Genomic DNA, 17,524 nt, shown 5'->3' with positions numbered 1-17,524 from the left:
TGCTAGGCATTTTGTGAATACCCTTAATGCTTTTCATAGATGAATTGGCAGGACAGTCTATTGGTAGGGGTAATTGCCCACATGGATATTAGATATTTTCAATGAGCCAGATGAATTGCTGTACAAAAATAAGCATCCTGGAGGTAGATAGCTGCTTACCAGTCCAGTGGACCAAAGATTGGAATTATCGAGGCCAGAGTCACCACCCTGAACTTGAGCTTGCAAATGAAAGCATTCAGTTGTCTCAGGTCCACCATATGGCCCCAGTCCTGCCCTTGTACTATGTTCTTGAGGCACTTCTTCCAGTGCTCCAAGATTTAGAAGTGACTGCACCTCTTGATTCATAGAATGTTACATTCCAAGAGCAAAAGGGAACATTGTGATCATCTAGTTTGATCTCCTGTATAACAGAGCCCATAGAACTTCTCCAAAGTAACCCCTGTTTGAACTAGAACATATCTTTTTTTTAAAAAACCCCATTCAATATTGATTCAAAAATAGCCAGTGATAGAGAATTCACCATGACCTTTGGTAAATTACCCTCCCTATTAAAAATTTACAGCCAGTCTGAATTTGTTTAGCTTCGACTTCCAACCACGGGATCTTGTTATACCTTTGTCTGCTAGATTGGAGAGAGTTCTATTATCAAATTTCTGTTATCAATATAAGTACTTATAGACTGTGATCAAGTCAATAATTAACCTTCACTTTGTTAAGCTAAGTAAAGAGAGCTCCTTTCGTCTTACAATAAGGCATATTTGATTAACATGTTCTCATGAGAGCAGGCCCTTAGTAGGGTCTGGGAAGATGGTTGGGGAGGGACTAGAATTGTATTGAGTAACACACCTCTATGATTTCTAGGACCCAATGATTTGTAGAAATCCACACCCCATGAAAATAAAATAAATGGCACTTAAATAGAGAGGATGTAAGAGGGAGATCCAACACAGGTTGTACACCATTCCCAGCTAAGGAGTCAAATCTCTTGTCTTATGATGATGAGGGCTGGTGAGAAGACATGGTGGTGAAGATGGATGGTTTCCTCCTCTGAAATTTCTGGCACTTCCTGTGTCTGCATGGTCTAACTGAAGGGATGTACATGCAAGTTGCCCCTTCAAGCTAAAGGATTTAAACGCCTCTCTGCCATCTTGAGGAATCCTGTCAGCAAATTTGGAGATGGTGTCCTGTGACAGGGAGCTGCCCTCTGCTCCGGTCTCCCTGAACAAATCGCTCTGACACCTCCAATTTGTAACCACTACTGTGTACTTTATTTGTGTTGTATCAATCACCACCCTCTTAGAATCCCACATAGCAGTTTATTCACTGTGTCATACAATAAGCATCATTTTTGCCAGAGACACTCCATGCAGTGATCTTCCTTTACCCTGGCCCTGCTGGCCTGCCCTTTCTCTCTCTCAGGCTGATCTAATAATTATCCCCCTTTCCCTCAATCAGGTCTGATAGATCACACAGTGAGCAAGCTGAGACACTGAAAATTCCACAGGTGGTAAGAAGGAAGTGGGTGGTTGGGGCTACCTCCATCCTTTAAACACTCAGTTGGAGGCATGAGTAAACTCAGGGTGTAGAGTTGGCCCCCGACAGACATGATGCACACCAACAGTGCAATATATGTGGTAAATACTTGAAGAATTTGCTTGATCCTCTGAAATGAGATTTACATAAAAGCTAGGCAAAAATATTCAAGGCTGCAAAGACAAATATATTAAAACATTTATTATGTATTTTTGCCCCTGATCATTTAAAGTAAGATATTATAGGAGATCTTAATACACAATTAATCAGACATGTCAAACATTCAGGAACATCTAATTAGCACAAGTTATTACATGGTAAAATGGAACTAAAGCATTGCATCTCGCACACCCTGAGAAGAAACAGCACTGGCCCCCTCCTACACACAAAGCCACCCCCTCTCAACCAGTTAATTTGGTTTTCTTTGAGGAGTTGTGGGAGGTCCCGTGGCCTTACTTATGTTGAAAGTGCAGTTGCTCAAAATCTCCACATGATCATCAGGTCAAATGTCAGTTCACTCATGCCCTCCTGTGAACTTTGTGGCTGGGTGCAGTGCGGCAAAAGTTCTTGAGTTCTTCCCCTTCGCCATAAAATCTCACTGCAAAATTTTCATGGAAGGCAGCCATTGTCAGCTTTTCCCTCTCGCCCTACCTCCAAACAATGCTGCCTCCATTCTATCACCACCTTCTAGCAGCAGTGCTGTGAAACTCTGCCCACTTCCAAGGGGTAGTATTTCCCATCGTCTTGAGGGGACCTTGTCCATAATTGGTTATTATAAGTGACATATGGAAAGATTAAGTCAGTAACTGAAGCATCACTTGAATGTACATTACTTACTTTATCATACATACTGGCGGATAGTGGTCAATGACGTTATAATCTTCCTTTAAAAGCATCCTGTGTAATAATTTGGCTCAGATCTTTTGTACAGAACTAGCTCTGCATTGTAAGAGACCAACACAAAGGTTTGGTAATTCTTTTCCATTTGACTTTGGATTATTTAAATCAAATTTCATTTCAAGTTATTAAATTACCCACAGCATATGGCCTTCAGAACTTACTGTCTAAATTAAGATGTGACATGACATAACAAATGACAGCGACACAGCAAGTGAGAGTGACAAACAACGGGGTGAGGAGAAACAAGAGTAGCAGCAATAACATCACAGAGGTATTTAGTTTAAGGCACATGCATATCATGATGGTACAAGGTTTTTTTAAAAAATATTAAATTGACTCGCTTCATGAGGGCATTTGCGGAGTCTTCGATGTGAGCCAGAAGAATGGATTTGATTGCAGAGAGAATAGTGGCCCTTGCAGGGCATTCCAGGCATAGAGATTAGTGTTGGGGAAAGAAGCCCTGACGATGCCCATGAAAGAAGTGGACAAATGGGGCACAAAGGCTTGGGGCACTGGCAGAATAGGAGGTCTGGCAGTTCTGTTCCGGCTGGCAGAATTCTACAATTTATGGGCCTTAGTTTGTATAAAAGTATTTTACAGTGGCTCATACAAACCATGCTTATGAACAAGTAAGTTTAATAAAATCTAACTTGATAGAATTAATGCAGCATTTAAACAGTGATATTACGTTAAAGTAAAAATATGCCAAGACAATGGTACCACAAAACAAAATGTGTGTGTGTGTAAAACTGGGGATGGGGGTGTCACACTCTTCATAGCTTCAGCAGGCGAAGCACAATGTGCCCCTAGGGGCTACTTGCATTCCTCCATTTCATTCCCCGCAGTAAATTCGTTGTGTGTCATACTGCATCCTCTTCTATTTCAGGGTCTCCCTACAACTCTTCCACCCCCTTCCTCATACTAGGGGCTCAGTGTGTGCCCCCATTGCTCCAGTCTGTGTGTCTCCCCTGCATATCTCCCTCCCTGTGACAGGGTACTCAGCAGAAATGGCTGAGCCAGCCCTCTGCCACTCCAACTCCAATTAAAGGAGGTAAATTGGGGTTGGCTGGGGAAAACCAGTGGCCAATTGGCAAAGGAGAAACAGCTGCCTGATTAGCCTGGGTCTATATACAGGCCCAGAGGCAGACAGCGGGGGGAAAGGGGAGAGAGAGTGAGAGAAGTGTGAGCCAGGGAAGGAGTGTGGTAGCTCTGCCCTTCTGGGTCCAGAGACTAAGGAGTCCTCAAGGCTAGAGCCCCCAAGCTGTACCTGGTGAGAAGGTGATGGGGTGGCACTATGCAAATAAACTGCACTGGTGACTGCTGAGCCAGAAGGTCTTGGAGTGGTTTTTGGAGTGGTGCAGAGGCAGGACCACGGGGGGCCTTGCTATGCCCTGTTATACTCCCCATCACCATTCCCCACTCTCCAGGTCCTTGTTCCTCACCCCCAAGTATTTATGGTTTGCCCCTCCTGACTCCCCACCCCTACTTTCTCCTCCCCCCATCTCCACTCTGGGCCCCTGCTTCCCTCACCACCACCACTCCCCATCCCTTACATTCTCTTGCAGATCCTGCTTCTCCCACAGCACCATTGACCCCTAGTCCTCTTTGGGTTCCTGCATCCTTCCCCCTCCATCTCCCTTTCCCCCGCTTCTGGGTCCCTGCTTCACCCATCATGACTACCCCATCCCTCTGGTCCCTGCTGCATCCCCTCACCCTGGCCCCCTCCCTCTCTGGGTCCCAACTCTCCCCCCCGCCCCCTGCCCCACTTCCCTCCCTATATACAATCCTTGGAAAGCTCTCATTTCTGTTAGAGTCCAGGCTACAGTCTCCCCACTCAATAAGTTAAGCTGCTGCCTCTGTTATGTACAGGGGGCAGCAGAGATTCCTCTGCATGTGGCAACAAACAGTCTGGGGCCCTGTTTTTCCTCTGAATTGGGCTCTTCTGGTGTTCTGATTTCCACCAGAACTAATAGAAGTGGGCCCACGGATGCCTAGAACATTCCATTATTTTTAAAATTGATCTGATGTGGCGTGCCAAAGATATCACATTATGGACAAACACAGAGAAATGCCACTGAGTTGAGCGTTAGATCTTGCTCCACTCGGCCAATAAATGATTTGGAATATCTTCAATTTAACCAAATTGCCACTCTGCATATACAGCATGAATCCATTTTAATTTCTTTTTTAAAATGAAAAACTTTACAAGCCTAAGCCAACAAAAGCAAATTCAGTGATATGGGTCCTTAGCTAGGCTAACCAGTTCACTCAGCCACTGAATATAGCTGGTGTAGCAGCAGCACCACCCGCAGGAGATGGTTCACAATTAGGAGGCATGGTCTCAAAAATTATCGAAGTGCTGGAGTAAATCTAACCTCCTGGGAGTCCCCATGAATATCTGCTGTCCCTCTTCAGGGCCCATAGGAGAACCAATCTCCCATTACTGCAGGTCTGCTGATTGCTCCCATTCAGGAGAGCAATTATTAAGGCACAAATCAAATGCAAGAGGTAGGGGAGATCTTCCCATTTCACTGCTTTCCTACTGCAGCCCTCTTCTTTCCTTGCTGTTTACCCCCATATGCTTCCTGTGGGACTGTTCAATCCTGCAAAACTTTCCAGGGGCTGAGGACTGGCTGGGTATGAAGTGTTGTAGATTTCCCTTTGCCACAGGGAGTTTGTGCCTTTTCATGGTGTTCCCCACCTAAGAACATGTCCAGGCTTCAAACATGTGGCTCCTGTTTGCAGCTGTTCAAACTACTATCAGGAAAGGGACTTGGAAAAACCATCTCTCCCCATTGTATCTCATCCTCAGATTATTTTAAAATTTCATTTAATAATATCTATCTCCCCTCTCATGCCCATAAAGAGATGTAGCAGGAGATGGCTGTGAAAGCACTCATGAGCAAATACTCACAAGTACGAACACTCATTCCACAGACATTTTTGTGAGGAAAAAAGGACTGTTTGCTAAATGAACACCAATAGCAAAATCAGAAGGGATACAAAACACTGCTGAAGCAAATTCACTTTAAAATATTAATCAATATTCACTGAAATTTTCTTTAGATATTTGTCCAGTTCCAACCATAATGGGGCACATTCATCTCTAGACAAAGACCCATCTTAGAGCCTTCATACCATTTAAGCCCTATTTGAGTACTTAAGTGGGCTTTCAGAGGTGCAAAAGCCTCATGGTTTGCTGTCTGCACAGCGGGGAATATTACCCAATAATTTTTAAAATCTGAATTTCACCCAAGTTTTTTTAAAATTTAAATTCCCATTCCCTGTATTGCATATTCCACAATGTAAATAGGATACAAACTTCCCAGAATCAAAAAAAAAAAAAATCATCACACCAAACTTTGTGTGTTCCAAAATTCACATCTTGTTCTAGTCTTCAGTCTCTCCCGCACTTGTATGTTTGGTACAGTTATCCATTTCAGGCACATCTTTTCCACTGCTCTTTTCTTTTCTAAAAGTCTTCATACACTTATCCAGTCTTTTTAGGAATAGGTCTACATCTTGCTTTTTCATTCCAATTGCTGAAGCAGCATTGAGGTAAGCACAGGGATAGTTATCTGCATGTGACATAAAGCCTTTGAAAGTGTAGTTATTCACTGTTTGCAAAGACCCAAGGGGAACCACCCTGAAAAAAAACAATCACAATTCAATTAAAAATGCTCAGGGCTGTTTACAGGAAGCACAGTATTCTGAAATCATTTACAAGCATTTCTATGCATAACAACACGCGTAAATTATAAACAAGTTTGTATAAAAGTACCTGAAGTGAACCAATTATTAAAGAACATTAAAATCAAGAATTATGAAAAAAAAACAGCGTAGGTACAAATAGGACTGGAAATTTTGAACTTGATGAAACCCTGAACTTTTCGAAGTTGCGACCAATCTACACAAAGAGGACTATAATAGCAGGACAAGTAACAGTTATCATCAAGCAAACCAAAAAACCCCCCACCCATCTTACTGCAGTACATACAGATTTACTGTAGTTCATCTGTGTAAGAAGTGGAATAATCCAAGCTAATGAAGCATGTCTTCTGATGTGAAAATACTCAGCTCTGCCAGAGAAAGTGACATTAACTATGTAGCAGCAGCTGGTTGACAGCAGCAATATTCAGATTAAAGAATTCTGCCAAAACAAGTTTTAGATCATCCTCTTCTTCTAAAAGGTTTAAATTGAAATCATTAAAAATTATTTGGTCTGCATTTCCCTTGCCATGTACTGTCTAGCAGTAAAATTTTTCCACCTACAGTGGCTGAAGTTAATTCTGGAAAGTAGGATTTTCTTTCACACTCCAAAAAGCAACTAACAACAGAGATTAGCAATGTGTTTCCCAGGTCTTCGGCACAAAGATGATTTTTTAAAATACAGCTGAAGCCAAGTTAAATATTCCTCTAAAATTACAACCCTCAGTTTTTTGTCAAGTACAGTAACAGCTTCCACCACTAGTGAAAGATGCATTATCACCAATTTGTATTGTGGTATCACACCTAGAAGGCCCCAATTAGGGATCAGGACTACATTGTGCTAGGCACTACTGCCACACATAACAAAAAGACTATGAATAATTTGGGACAAGGACAATCTTAAGATTAGTGGCACCAGGTGCTAAAGCAAACAGACAGGGATAGTACAATGTAACATGGTAATCAGTGGTCGTATCGTAGCACACCAATTGTCTAACCAGCATTCAGTGTTTCGCAGGCATCCTGACAGTGGCAAGTTAAGGAGAGGTTTGCCAGACATTATGTAGTTAGTGGTTTAGCATATTTTTACAGGAAGCTCCTTGTGTACATATGGAGCAGCATGGGAGGAAGCATGAGGACACTTTGGGGAAAGCTTAAGTAACAGACAGTGAAGGGCGACAGCAGCAGAATGAAGAATGCATCACTCTGACTCTTTACAACCAGCTTCAAATTTGTGCGAGAGATACATGTGTACACATTATACCTCAGTTAGTTTGTAAAGTCCTAAGAACCATCACAGCACAGCAAACTTCACTGAATATGAAAAATGTTTAAAATATCTCAGATGCTCACCTTGCTCCTGAAACTTGTCTTGTGAAAAGCATAGATCCAAGCTGAGTGACAGCCATGTCACTGTGTTTATCTAGGTTCTCTAGTGACATAGCTGAAGACATAAATAGCTGTGTTATAATAAGTGTAATAAAGCTCCTCTTTCATCAGAAAAGAACCATTGATAAGTTTTATCTAACAATGGTAACCTGGTTAAGTATTTGGCTTAGAATATAACTAAGATGAACATTCTTACTATTATTTTTAAGTCTTTTCAGTTTTCCACTAAATATATCCTTTCATTATCTTATTAGACTGTTTATACAGTTGAGATACTGTGTGGAGAGAGACATTCCAGTTTTCCAGGTTCAACAGAGTTATTGCTTACAATGAAAATCCCAAGTAAATAAAGGGACTCACTAGTAGTCTGTTTTACTGAAATTCGGCGCCAAGCAGTTGTGGTTGAAATAACTATTAAACAGTATAGAAATAAATAAATTGTAGTACTAAATGCTAACATGTCAGTCTTTTTACTCTCATGATCAAACTAAGCATATTTTGATCACAAGCAGTTAGGTATATAAATACAGGGCCTGAGTCACTAACTACACTACTCCACTTTTAGGCTGATGTAATTCCATTGATTTCCATGGGCTCGTATTGGCATAAGATTAATGGAATGGAAGGGTGAACCATATGCAAGCTCATCTTGTGTATGCAAGCGTATTAAAAATACAGAAGATTTCAGAAGTGCTGGCTTAGTTCAAACCTGAACGGAAATTACCTAAGGAAATAGGATTGTGTAGTGTGTTCAACAGCCTCTCATTGTAGACTTCTGCTAGCTTCCTCAGCTGACTTGAAAGGTAGGAAAACATTTCCTGGAAAAAAGCAACAATTTTCAATTTTCTTTCTCTCTCTTTCTCTGTTGAATAGTTAATATCAATTTTGGAAAGTTGTCAGCCTCCAGAATATATCAAAGTACCTAAGTGGTCCCCATTTCATATGTATTAAGCATCAGCCATTTATTTGAGTCAATAGGTCAGACAGTGCCCTTGAGCTGCACATGGAAGCCTCTTCTTTTGTAGATATCCCTCCATACAGAGAGGGGGTGCTCAGTTGCCTCCATACCATTGTCTTCGCCACCTGACCAGATGAAGCAGCTCCATGTGGGCCAGCACCTGTGCTTACGATTCCTATCAATCCCTCTTTGGCTCCGCAGAATTTATATAGAAAAGGTAATCCATCCATCCATCCTAGGAAGGAGCAGGGTGGCCTTGCTGTGATAGAGGCTGCATCTGCAAACATAGCAGACCACCTGTACTCCCACATCATCTCTGATCTAAATTGTTCACCACAACAGGGCAGCCACTGCCAGGGAACCAGGGAGTTAGAGAAGAGCTGACAAGGCCAAAGCTGGTGCAGGGTTGCAGCCAGTCTGCTGTGCTTTCGGGCAAGAGCTTTACCATAGCTCAACAAACCCTGCCCTCCCAACAAGACACTGTGGGGGAATCGCCACAAGGAAATCTTTGCAGAAATAGTCACACACAAAGCCCTTGTCTATAGTATTTATCAGGACAGGGGACACACTGGTTCAGTGAAAAAGTTGAGATATCATTCTTTGGAGCATATTTTATATTTCTTGGTGAATACTATATTTTACATATATTTAGTGTCCTTCATCCTGAAGGAGCCCAAAACACTTCAAATGTGTATAACATATCACACCACTGGAGTTGAGTATGGCAACCAACTGGTGCATAACTCTGAACGTCAACAAGACATGTTGAGGAGACTAGAGGGAAATTTTGCCCCACTACACCAGGACAAACCTCTACTCTTACAAAAGTCCCACGGCATCTTTCATATCCAAGTACAGCAGATAGGACTATAGCTGTGACACTCATGACATAAGAAGCTGAACCTTTGGTGAAACATGATGATATCTTTGAGCACAAATTCTATCAATAAATAGCCGCTTCAAAAAAAAAAATTAACCCTGCATGATGCCAAAGAAAACAGGAATTAGCATTCCTTTCATCCATCTTTTTTAACTTCCCAGTACAACACTAAAAAAGCACATTTTGTTCCATCACATCAATATCTGAGAAGAAAATATTCTTGTTTTTTACCAGCTGAAACAGTTCTGTGATGAATCAGAATATTTCTACTGTTTAGCATCAACAGATCTGGATACAAATGATGGTTAAATATTAACTGTTAACCAATCAGATCAATTTTTTTGCTTTTTGATTAATTTAAAGCAGGGCTTTGGAACAGAGCCTGGAGCTGGAGCGTGGAGCAGCTCCGGAGCAGTGGAGCTGCAGGTTTTTGCCTGGAGCTGGAGCAGAGCCGGAGCACAGCTCCAAAGCCCTGATTTAAAGGTAAACAGTTGGGGAGGTTTGGACCCACTTGTCTAAAGTGAGGAGAACACTGTTCTACCTTCATTGCAGGCCAAGTCATGCCAAACTGCTGCTTGCACTGTTTTAATCTGGAACAGTCTGAGTGTAGAAAAAAAGTGCAGTTTGGCATCTGTCACTAGAGGCCTGCAACTGCCATCAGCTCCTAAAAGGATCCCTCTTTTTCTACACAAGAAGGACAATAGGTCAGCATCTGATCTGCCTTCACATTAAGCAAGAGAGCATTGGTATGAGTATGAATGTATTTTGTGCCATACGCTATATTCTCCTCCACAGTCAACTATGCCATGCAGACAGTTCCCGTCCCTGTCCTCTTTCTGGGAAAAGTAGCTGGTCACCCTGCAGCTGCTGCTCAAGCTTTCTAAACATTATAGATGGGTATCAAAAGTTCAGATGTCATTTCATCAGACAGTTCCTTTATTGAAAAGGATGCCAAAAGCAGAGATGCCTACGTGAATTGCCTACCTATCCTGACTAATGCATATGCGACATCACGATATTAGGAAAAAAAAAAAAAAGCCCACACATCACAGCTGCTTCAGGTCTTCACCAACCAAACAATTCAGTGTTAGTGATGATCCCCTCACACCTCAGCGCAGAACAGATGGACAACAGTCAGAACAAACACCACTCTTCCTAACACTTCCTATGGCCTCTGAGTTGTCATTTTCAGCACTTCACATTGGTAGACATAGGGAGAGAGAGAAGGGGGGGGGGCACAAAGGCAAAGAGGATTTAAGTTTGGGTAGCCTATTCCTGGTCATTAGATATCAGCTTGTTCTTCCTCCTGACTATAATGATTTTGTTCACCATTCACTTCAGTACAACTGCCTGCTTGCTACTTCTCCCCATCATTCTTTCTCATGGCCATTGCTTCGACATCCTCATCAATTTTAGGACTTGACAAAGAACCCTCCTTTCTACACACAGCAGCATCAGCATCCTCCATGTGTGGATCATCATCCTACCTTCTGACATGTACCTCTCTGACTGGAACCAGTTAGCTCTGGTGAATTAAAGATACCATTGTAGGTAGCACCTCAGAGATTTTACAGAACCAACTGGGTTGGGGGGCAGTTCTGAGAAATGTGTATACCTCATTTTCCTGGGCCACTGCGATGAACTGAATTGTAGCCTCCATCTTAGAGAAATCAAGTGAAAATGGCTCCTGAGCTGACCCTCTTAATCACATGGGATGGATTCACTCAAACACAGAGAAATAGTGTCATGCCACCTAACAAAATTAATCAAACTACCTTTAAGTTCACTGACAACAGCATGAAGCTTTTGAGATGTCTAGTTAGAGAAAAAAAACTTGCAAGAGGCTTCTATGGACAGTGAGGAGGACTACTAGAAACTTGTGGCAAATCATTACTGCTTTACAGCGGCAATTTGAAACCAAACCCAATACTTCTATGGTTTGAGTACAACAGTTTGCAGTTGGCTTTATTTACAGTATCCTCTTAGAAGCTTAAAAGTAACATTTGTTCCCATATCCAGGCACATTTTTCTTGCTCCTCGTGGAAGACAAACACCATATTCATTTGTTATTCACTTTCTTGTCACAATAAGTTATACTCCTGGGGGAATTCTGTGCCACAGCGTGTGCGCAGAATTCATATTCCCACAGATTTCTTTGACTTCCTGATTGGGAAGCAAAGGAAAGCTGCAAGTGTGGTCACCCACCTTCCCCAGCAGAGCAGGCACATTGTTTCAGGCACCCAGAGCAGCTGACAGAGAGGTAAATCACAGAAGGGGGTGGGGATGAAGATGCCCCAGCCAGTGGCTCCTACCCTGTGCCGGGCCCAGCTGCTAGTCCTGGCTGGACTGGGGGAGGACTGGACTTCCTCTTCCCCTGCAAGGAGCAGCTGCGGCCAAGTCAGACCCCAGAAACCTTTCCCGGCTGCAGGAAGCTCTGCCCCCTCCCGCTTCCTGCCCCATCACTCCTCAGCTGCGGAGGGAGGGGTCACTGTGGGGGAGCTGCCCGCCACCCATGCATCTGGACCCCTCCATACCCAGACCCCACATCGAGCCTCAATCCCCCAACACCCAGAACCTCCCCACAGAGCTCCCTGCACCCGAACCCCCGCACTGAGCCTCACCCCCTGCATCGACCTCTTGCTGAACCCCCGCACTCGAACCCCCACCCCAATAAGTCCCACCCCCCTCCGCACGTGGACCACCCACTCGCTGAGCCCTCCACACTCCCATCCCACCAAGCCCCATTCTCTCCCACACACCTGACACTCCCCTCCCCCACACCCTCGGCTGAGTGCCATCCCCTCATACCCAGACACACACTCCCTGCTGAGCCCCAACCACCTTCACTGGACCCCTCTGCAGAGTCCCATTAGCCCTGCACCCAGAACCCACAACGAGCCCCTGTGCATCCAGATCCTCCACATACACACTGACTGTCCCACACAGAACCCTCTCACCGCACACCTGGATTCCCCCACACTACGTCGCTCCACACTTGGATCCTGCTGGGTTGAACCTGCTTGTCCCACACCTGGTGCATCTGGATTAGAGGGGCAGGGCCTGTGGTGTTTCTGGGGCAGGCCTGGTCCTTGCACTGTGTCAGGGTCAGGTGCAGCCCCACTGCCGAGTCTGTGTCCTAGGAGGGGTCCAGGGTGACTCCTACCTCTGTGTAGCCAGTGCCCTGTGCTCCCTACTGCCATGCTGGAGCCTCCACATTTATTGACAAATAAAATTTGCAAAATTTTAGAACACTGTGCATAATTTTCAATTTTTTGGTGCAGAATTCCCTCAGGAGTAAATAAGCATCTCTAATGTGCTCATCTATTAGATCAGTATCATTTTTGTAATCTGATTTGTTCATTATTTTGTGCTCCCTCTATTGGCTATTTACTTCTGCAGCAACAGAGGATAACACTGCAAGGGAGTGTATTTACAATGGCTGTTCTCAGAATACATTTATTGAGAATGGTGATGAGAGAAAGTTAGAGATGAGAACAGTAAGATATTCCCCAACAATTTAACACTCTAAGGGTGTCTCATTTGAGGACTTCCCTATAGTGTAGTACATTTGACAATGTCCCTTTAATAAAGTAACTTCCGATTTGTATAATTGAGTTCTTAACTTAGCTACTTATAGCAGTACATTTTCCTCATTTATGATTAGAAATCTAAACCACTCAATTAGCCCAGAATTGTTACTTGCATGTGGAGGGACTAGATGAATCAGGGAAGAATGAAGAAGTAGGAGAGGAAACCTAGGTATCTGCATTTTCATCAAACTGACTGAAAACCTCTGTATACAAATTTAAATGTTTTCCTGTTTTTGTAAAATAGCATGCTTTGCATTTTAGAATTTTTATTTTCCATTTAACAACATCTAGATCTTCTATAAATAAATAGTTAGCTAAGCAGTTCACTGTACAATAAATTAATGACTTTTCAGATTTGGCAATATTTTGGGGGGTCAAGTCTATAGTTGACCTCTATTATAAAATCATTTTCTGCTGCATGGAAAATTTATAAGCACCCCAAGCAAATATATACAATGAGCTCTTAAAAGAAATGTAGGTAAATACAATTGATTTTTTATGTGGTAGGCACTATAATTCAGTTTTTAAAAGACTTATCATACTAAAAGGTGTATTGAATTACTTACACAGTAAATGTCAGCTAAATTGCTAGGGGGAAGAGTGACTGAAAATGTGAAACAACTGTACCACACAAACTAGCTAGCTATTGAGTAAATGCTGTTATATGAAAATATGTTGCACTTCTGGCATTCTAGCTTGGTTTCTAACCCCCTGAAACAATCACATCTAACGGAAACCTGAAAATTCAGTTAATCCTAGAAGCAGCGTATATCAGAAGTGCCAAATGACATGGTCAGGTTAGATATAATCACAAGCTTCACAGAAGTATACATAAAACTATCAAGAAACTTTGGAAGAAGTGAGCAAAAAAAATCAGTGTTGTTTCTGGAGCCAATTTTGGTAACCTGGATATAAAGGGACAGTTCCTCATCTGCTGTAAATTAGCACAGCTTCATTGAAATCAGTCTAGCCTGAGGTTTCATATTAGACCGACCATGAAATGTGAGGTAGTAACACAAAAATCCAGTCTATGAATATCACGGGAAAGTCTTTAGAAATGGGATTTATGGTTTCTAGGTTTAGCCGTTATTAAAGCCATCTACTACAATATGTACCGTTCAGTGCAGATATACATATTGCATAATACACACATACCCATTTTTGGACAGGAAAATTATTTTATTGGACATTAATAATTTTGGAGTCTTTACATTTTAATGCAGAATCTTTACTGGAGATATGTTCTCACAAATAGTTGAATCATACTACATATTTATATTGCAGAATTCTTCTAGTTTTGAGAAGCTAAACTAGACTTAAAGGGCTTTCCATCTCTTAGGAGATGGTGGGTTTAAAAAATATTATTTGCCTTGGATTATGGTAATACCTAGAGGCTGCACCATGCTAGGCCCTGCACTCATACAACACATATGGAAGCTGTTCCATGCTCTTAATCATTTTTGTTGTCCTTTTCTGAACTTTTTCCAAGTCCAATCCATCTTTTCTGGGATGGAGCAACCACATCTGCATGCAGTATTCAAGACGTGGGTGTACCATGGATTTATACAGAGGCAATATGATATTTTCTGTCTTATTATCCATCCCTTTCTTAATGATTCGCAACATTCTGTTCACTTTTTTGACTGCTGCTGCATATTGAGTGGATGTTTTCAGAGAACTATCCACAATGACTCCAAGATCTCTTTCTTGAGTGGTAACAGCTAATTTAGATACCATCCTTTTATATGTATAGTTGGGATTATGTTTTCCAGTGTGCATTACTTTGCATTTATCAACATTGAATTTCATCTGCCATTTTGTTGCCCAGTCACCCAGTTTTGAGAGATCCTTTTGTAGCTCTTCGCAGTCTGCTTGGGACTTAAATATCTTGAGTAGTTTTGTATCACCTGCAAATTTTGCCACCTCAATATTTACCTCTTTTTCCATTTATGAATATGTTAAATAGGACTGGTCCCAGTACAGACCCCTGGGGGATACCACTATTTACCTCTCTCCATTCTGAAAACTGATCATTTATTCCTAACCTTTGTTTCTGATCTTTTAACCCGTTACTAATCCATAAGAGAACCTTCCCTCTTATCCCATGACTGCTTACTTTGCTTAAGAGCCTTTGGCGAGGGACCTTGTCAAAGGCTTTCTGAAAATCTGAATACACTATATCCACTGGATCCCCCTTGTCCACATGCTTGTTGACCCCCTCAAAGAATTGTAGATTGATTAGGCATGATTTCATTATACAAAAACAATGTTGATTATTCCCAAACAAATTATGTTCATCTATGTGTCTGACAATTTCGTTCTTTACTATAGTTTCAACCAGTTTGTCCGCTACTGAAGTCAGGCTTACTAGCCTGTAATTGCCGGGGTCTGCTCTGGAGCCCTTTTTAAAAATTGGCATCACATTAGCTATCCTCTAGTCATTTGGTACAGAAGCTCATTTGAATGATAGGTTACAGACAGTTTGTAGTCCTGCAATTTCACATTTGAGCTCCTTCAAAACTCTTAGGTGAATATCATCTGGTTCTGGTGACTTAGTACTGTTTAGTTTATCAATTTGTTCCAAAAAGTCCTCTTAATGAGACCTCAATCTGGGACAGTTCCTCAGATTTGTCACCTAAAAAGAATTGCTCAGGTTTGGGAATCTCCCTCACGTCCTCAACCGTGAAGACCGATTCAAAGAATTCATTTAGTTTCTCTGCAGTGGCCTTATCATCCTTAAGTGCTCCTTTATTATCTCAACCGTCCAGTGGTCGTTTAGCAGTTAGCAATATTGCTTCTGATGTACTTTAAAAAAATTTTGCTATTACTTTTTGAGTCTTTGGCTAGCTGTTCTTCAAATTCTTTTTTGGCCTTCCTAATTATATTTTTACACTTCATTTGCCAGAGTTTGTGCTCCTTTCTATTTTCCTCATTAGAATTTAACTTCCACTTTATAAAGGATGTCTTTTTGCCTCTCACTGCTTCTTTTACTCGGTTGTTTAGCCACAGTGGCTCTTTTTTGGTTCTCTTTTTATGTTTTTTAATTTGGGGTACACATTTAAATTGAGGGATTTTACTTTTGGTTCTGTACCTTTTAATTTCTGTTTAACTAAACTCCTCATTTTTGTGTAGTTACCCTTTCTGAAATTAAAATGTTACAGTGTTGGGTTACTGTGGTGTTTTCCCCGCTCCAGGGATGTTACATTTAATTATATTATGGTCACTATTACCAAGCAGTCCAGCTATATTCACCTCTTGGACCTGATCCTATGCTCCACGTAGGACTAAATCAAAAATTGCCTCTCCTCTTGTGGGTTCCAGGACTAGCTGCCCCAAGAAGCAGTCATTTAAGCTGTCAAGCAACTTTATCTCTGCATCCCTCCAGAGGTGATATGTACCCAGCCAATACGGGGATAGTTGAAATCCCCCATTATTACTGAGTTTTTTATTTTAATAGCCCCTTCTAATCTCCCTGACAGTCACTATCAACATCCTGGTCAGGTGGTCTGTAATATATCCCTACTGCTATATTCTGATTATTCAAGCATGGAATTACTATCACAGAGATTCTATGGTACAGTTTGGTTCATTTCAGATTTTTACTTCATTTGATTCTACGCTTTCTTTCACATATAGTGCCAATCCCCCACGAGCACGATCCGTTCTGTCCTTCCAATATTGTTACTAAAAAGAAAAGGAGTAATTGTTGCACCTTAGAGACTAACCAATTTATTTGAGCATAAGCTTTCGTGAGCTACAGCTCACTTCATCGGATGCATACTGTGGAAACTGCAGAAGACATTATATACACAGAGACCATGAAACAATACCTCCTCCCACCCCACTCTCCTGCTGGTAATAGCTTATCTAAAGTTTTGGGGGGGAAAAAAGAGGGGGGGTGAGAAAACCTGGATTTGTGCTGGAAATGGCCCACCTTGATTATCATACACATTGTAAAGAGAGTGGTCACTTTGGATGGGCTATTACCAGCAGGAGAGTGAGTTTCGGGGGGGGGGGGGGCGGAGGGTGAGAAAACCTGGATTTGTGCAGGAAATGGCCCAACTTGATTATCATACACATTGTAAGGAGAGTGATCACTTTAGATAAGCTATTACCAGCAGGAGAGTGGGGTGGGAGGAGGTATTGTTTCATGGTCTCTGTGTATATAATGTTTTCTGCAGTTTCCACAGTATGCATCCAATGAAGTGAGCTGTAGCTCACGAAAGCTTATGCTCAAATTGGTTAGTCTCTAAGGTGCCACAAATACTCCTTTTCTTTTTGCGAATACAGACTAACACGGCTGTTACTCTGAAACGTGGTGTTACTGTGTCCCATTGATTATCCCCATTCCACCAAGTTTCTGTGATGCCTATTATATCTATATCCACCCATCTTATTATTTAGACTTCTAGAATTGATATATAAGCACTTTAAAAACTCATAACATTTTAAGCTGCTGGCCATTACATGATGTAATTGAATGGGACTTTTTTTCATTTGACAGATCCTCCCCTAAGGGATGTCTGAACCATGTGCTCCTCCGCACCTGTCGGCTTTCCCCCAGCC

The 17,524-nt window shown here is 42.0% G+C and overlaps 1 protein-coding gene across 2 annotated transcripts in view; it reads right to left on the bottom strand.

The window, feature by feature from the left end:
• Positions 1 to 17,524, bottom strand: part of SEPSECS (Sep (O-phosphoserine) tRNA:Sec (selenocysteine) tRNA synthase) — a 48,220-nt gene that overhangs the window by 2,527 nt on the left and 28,169 nt on the right. Inside the window, exons 9-11 of one of the 2 annotated variants that reach the window (XM_084625972.1) lie at positions 8,255 to 8,348; positions 7,495 to 7,585; positions 5,790 to 6,079 (exon numbers count right to left, since the gene is read on the bottom strand). In XM_084625972.1, coding sequence (XP_084482098.1) covers positions 5,824 to 6,079; positions 7,495 to 7,585; positions 8,255 to 8,348 — 441 coding nt within the window. In that variant the 3' untranslated portion in view covers positions 5,790 to 5,823. Of the gene's footprint in view, positions 1 to 5,455; positions 6,080 to 7,494; positions 7,586 to 8,254; positions 8,349 to 17,524 lie in introns of those variants that run through there. The other variant, XM_084625971.1, reaches the window with a different exon arrangement.

This window comes from Lepidochelys olivacea, assembly GCF_965140295.1.
Source record: "Lepidochelys olivacea isolate rLepOli2 genome assembly, chromosome: 4".
NCBI classification, from domain to species: Eukaryota; Metazoa; Chordata; order Testudines; family Cheloniidae; genus Lepidochelys; species Lepidochelys olivacea.
This window is presented reverse-complemented; position numbering and strand designations above follow the sequence as displayed.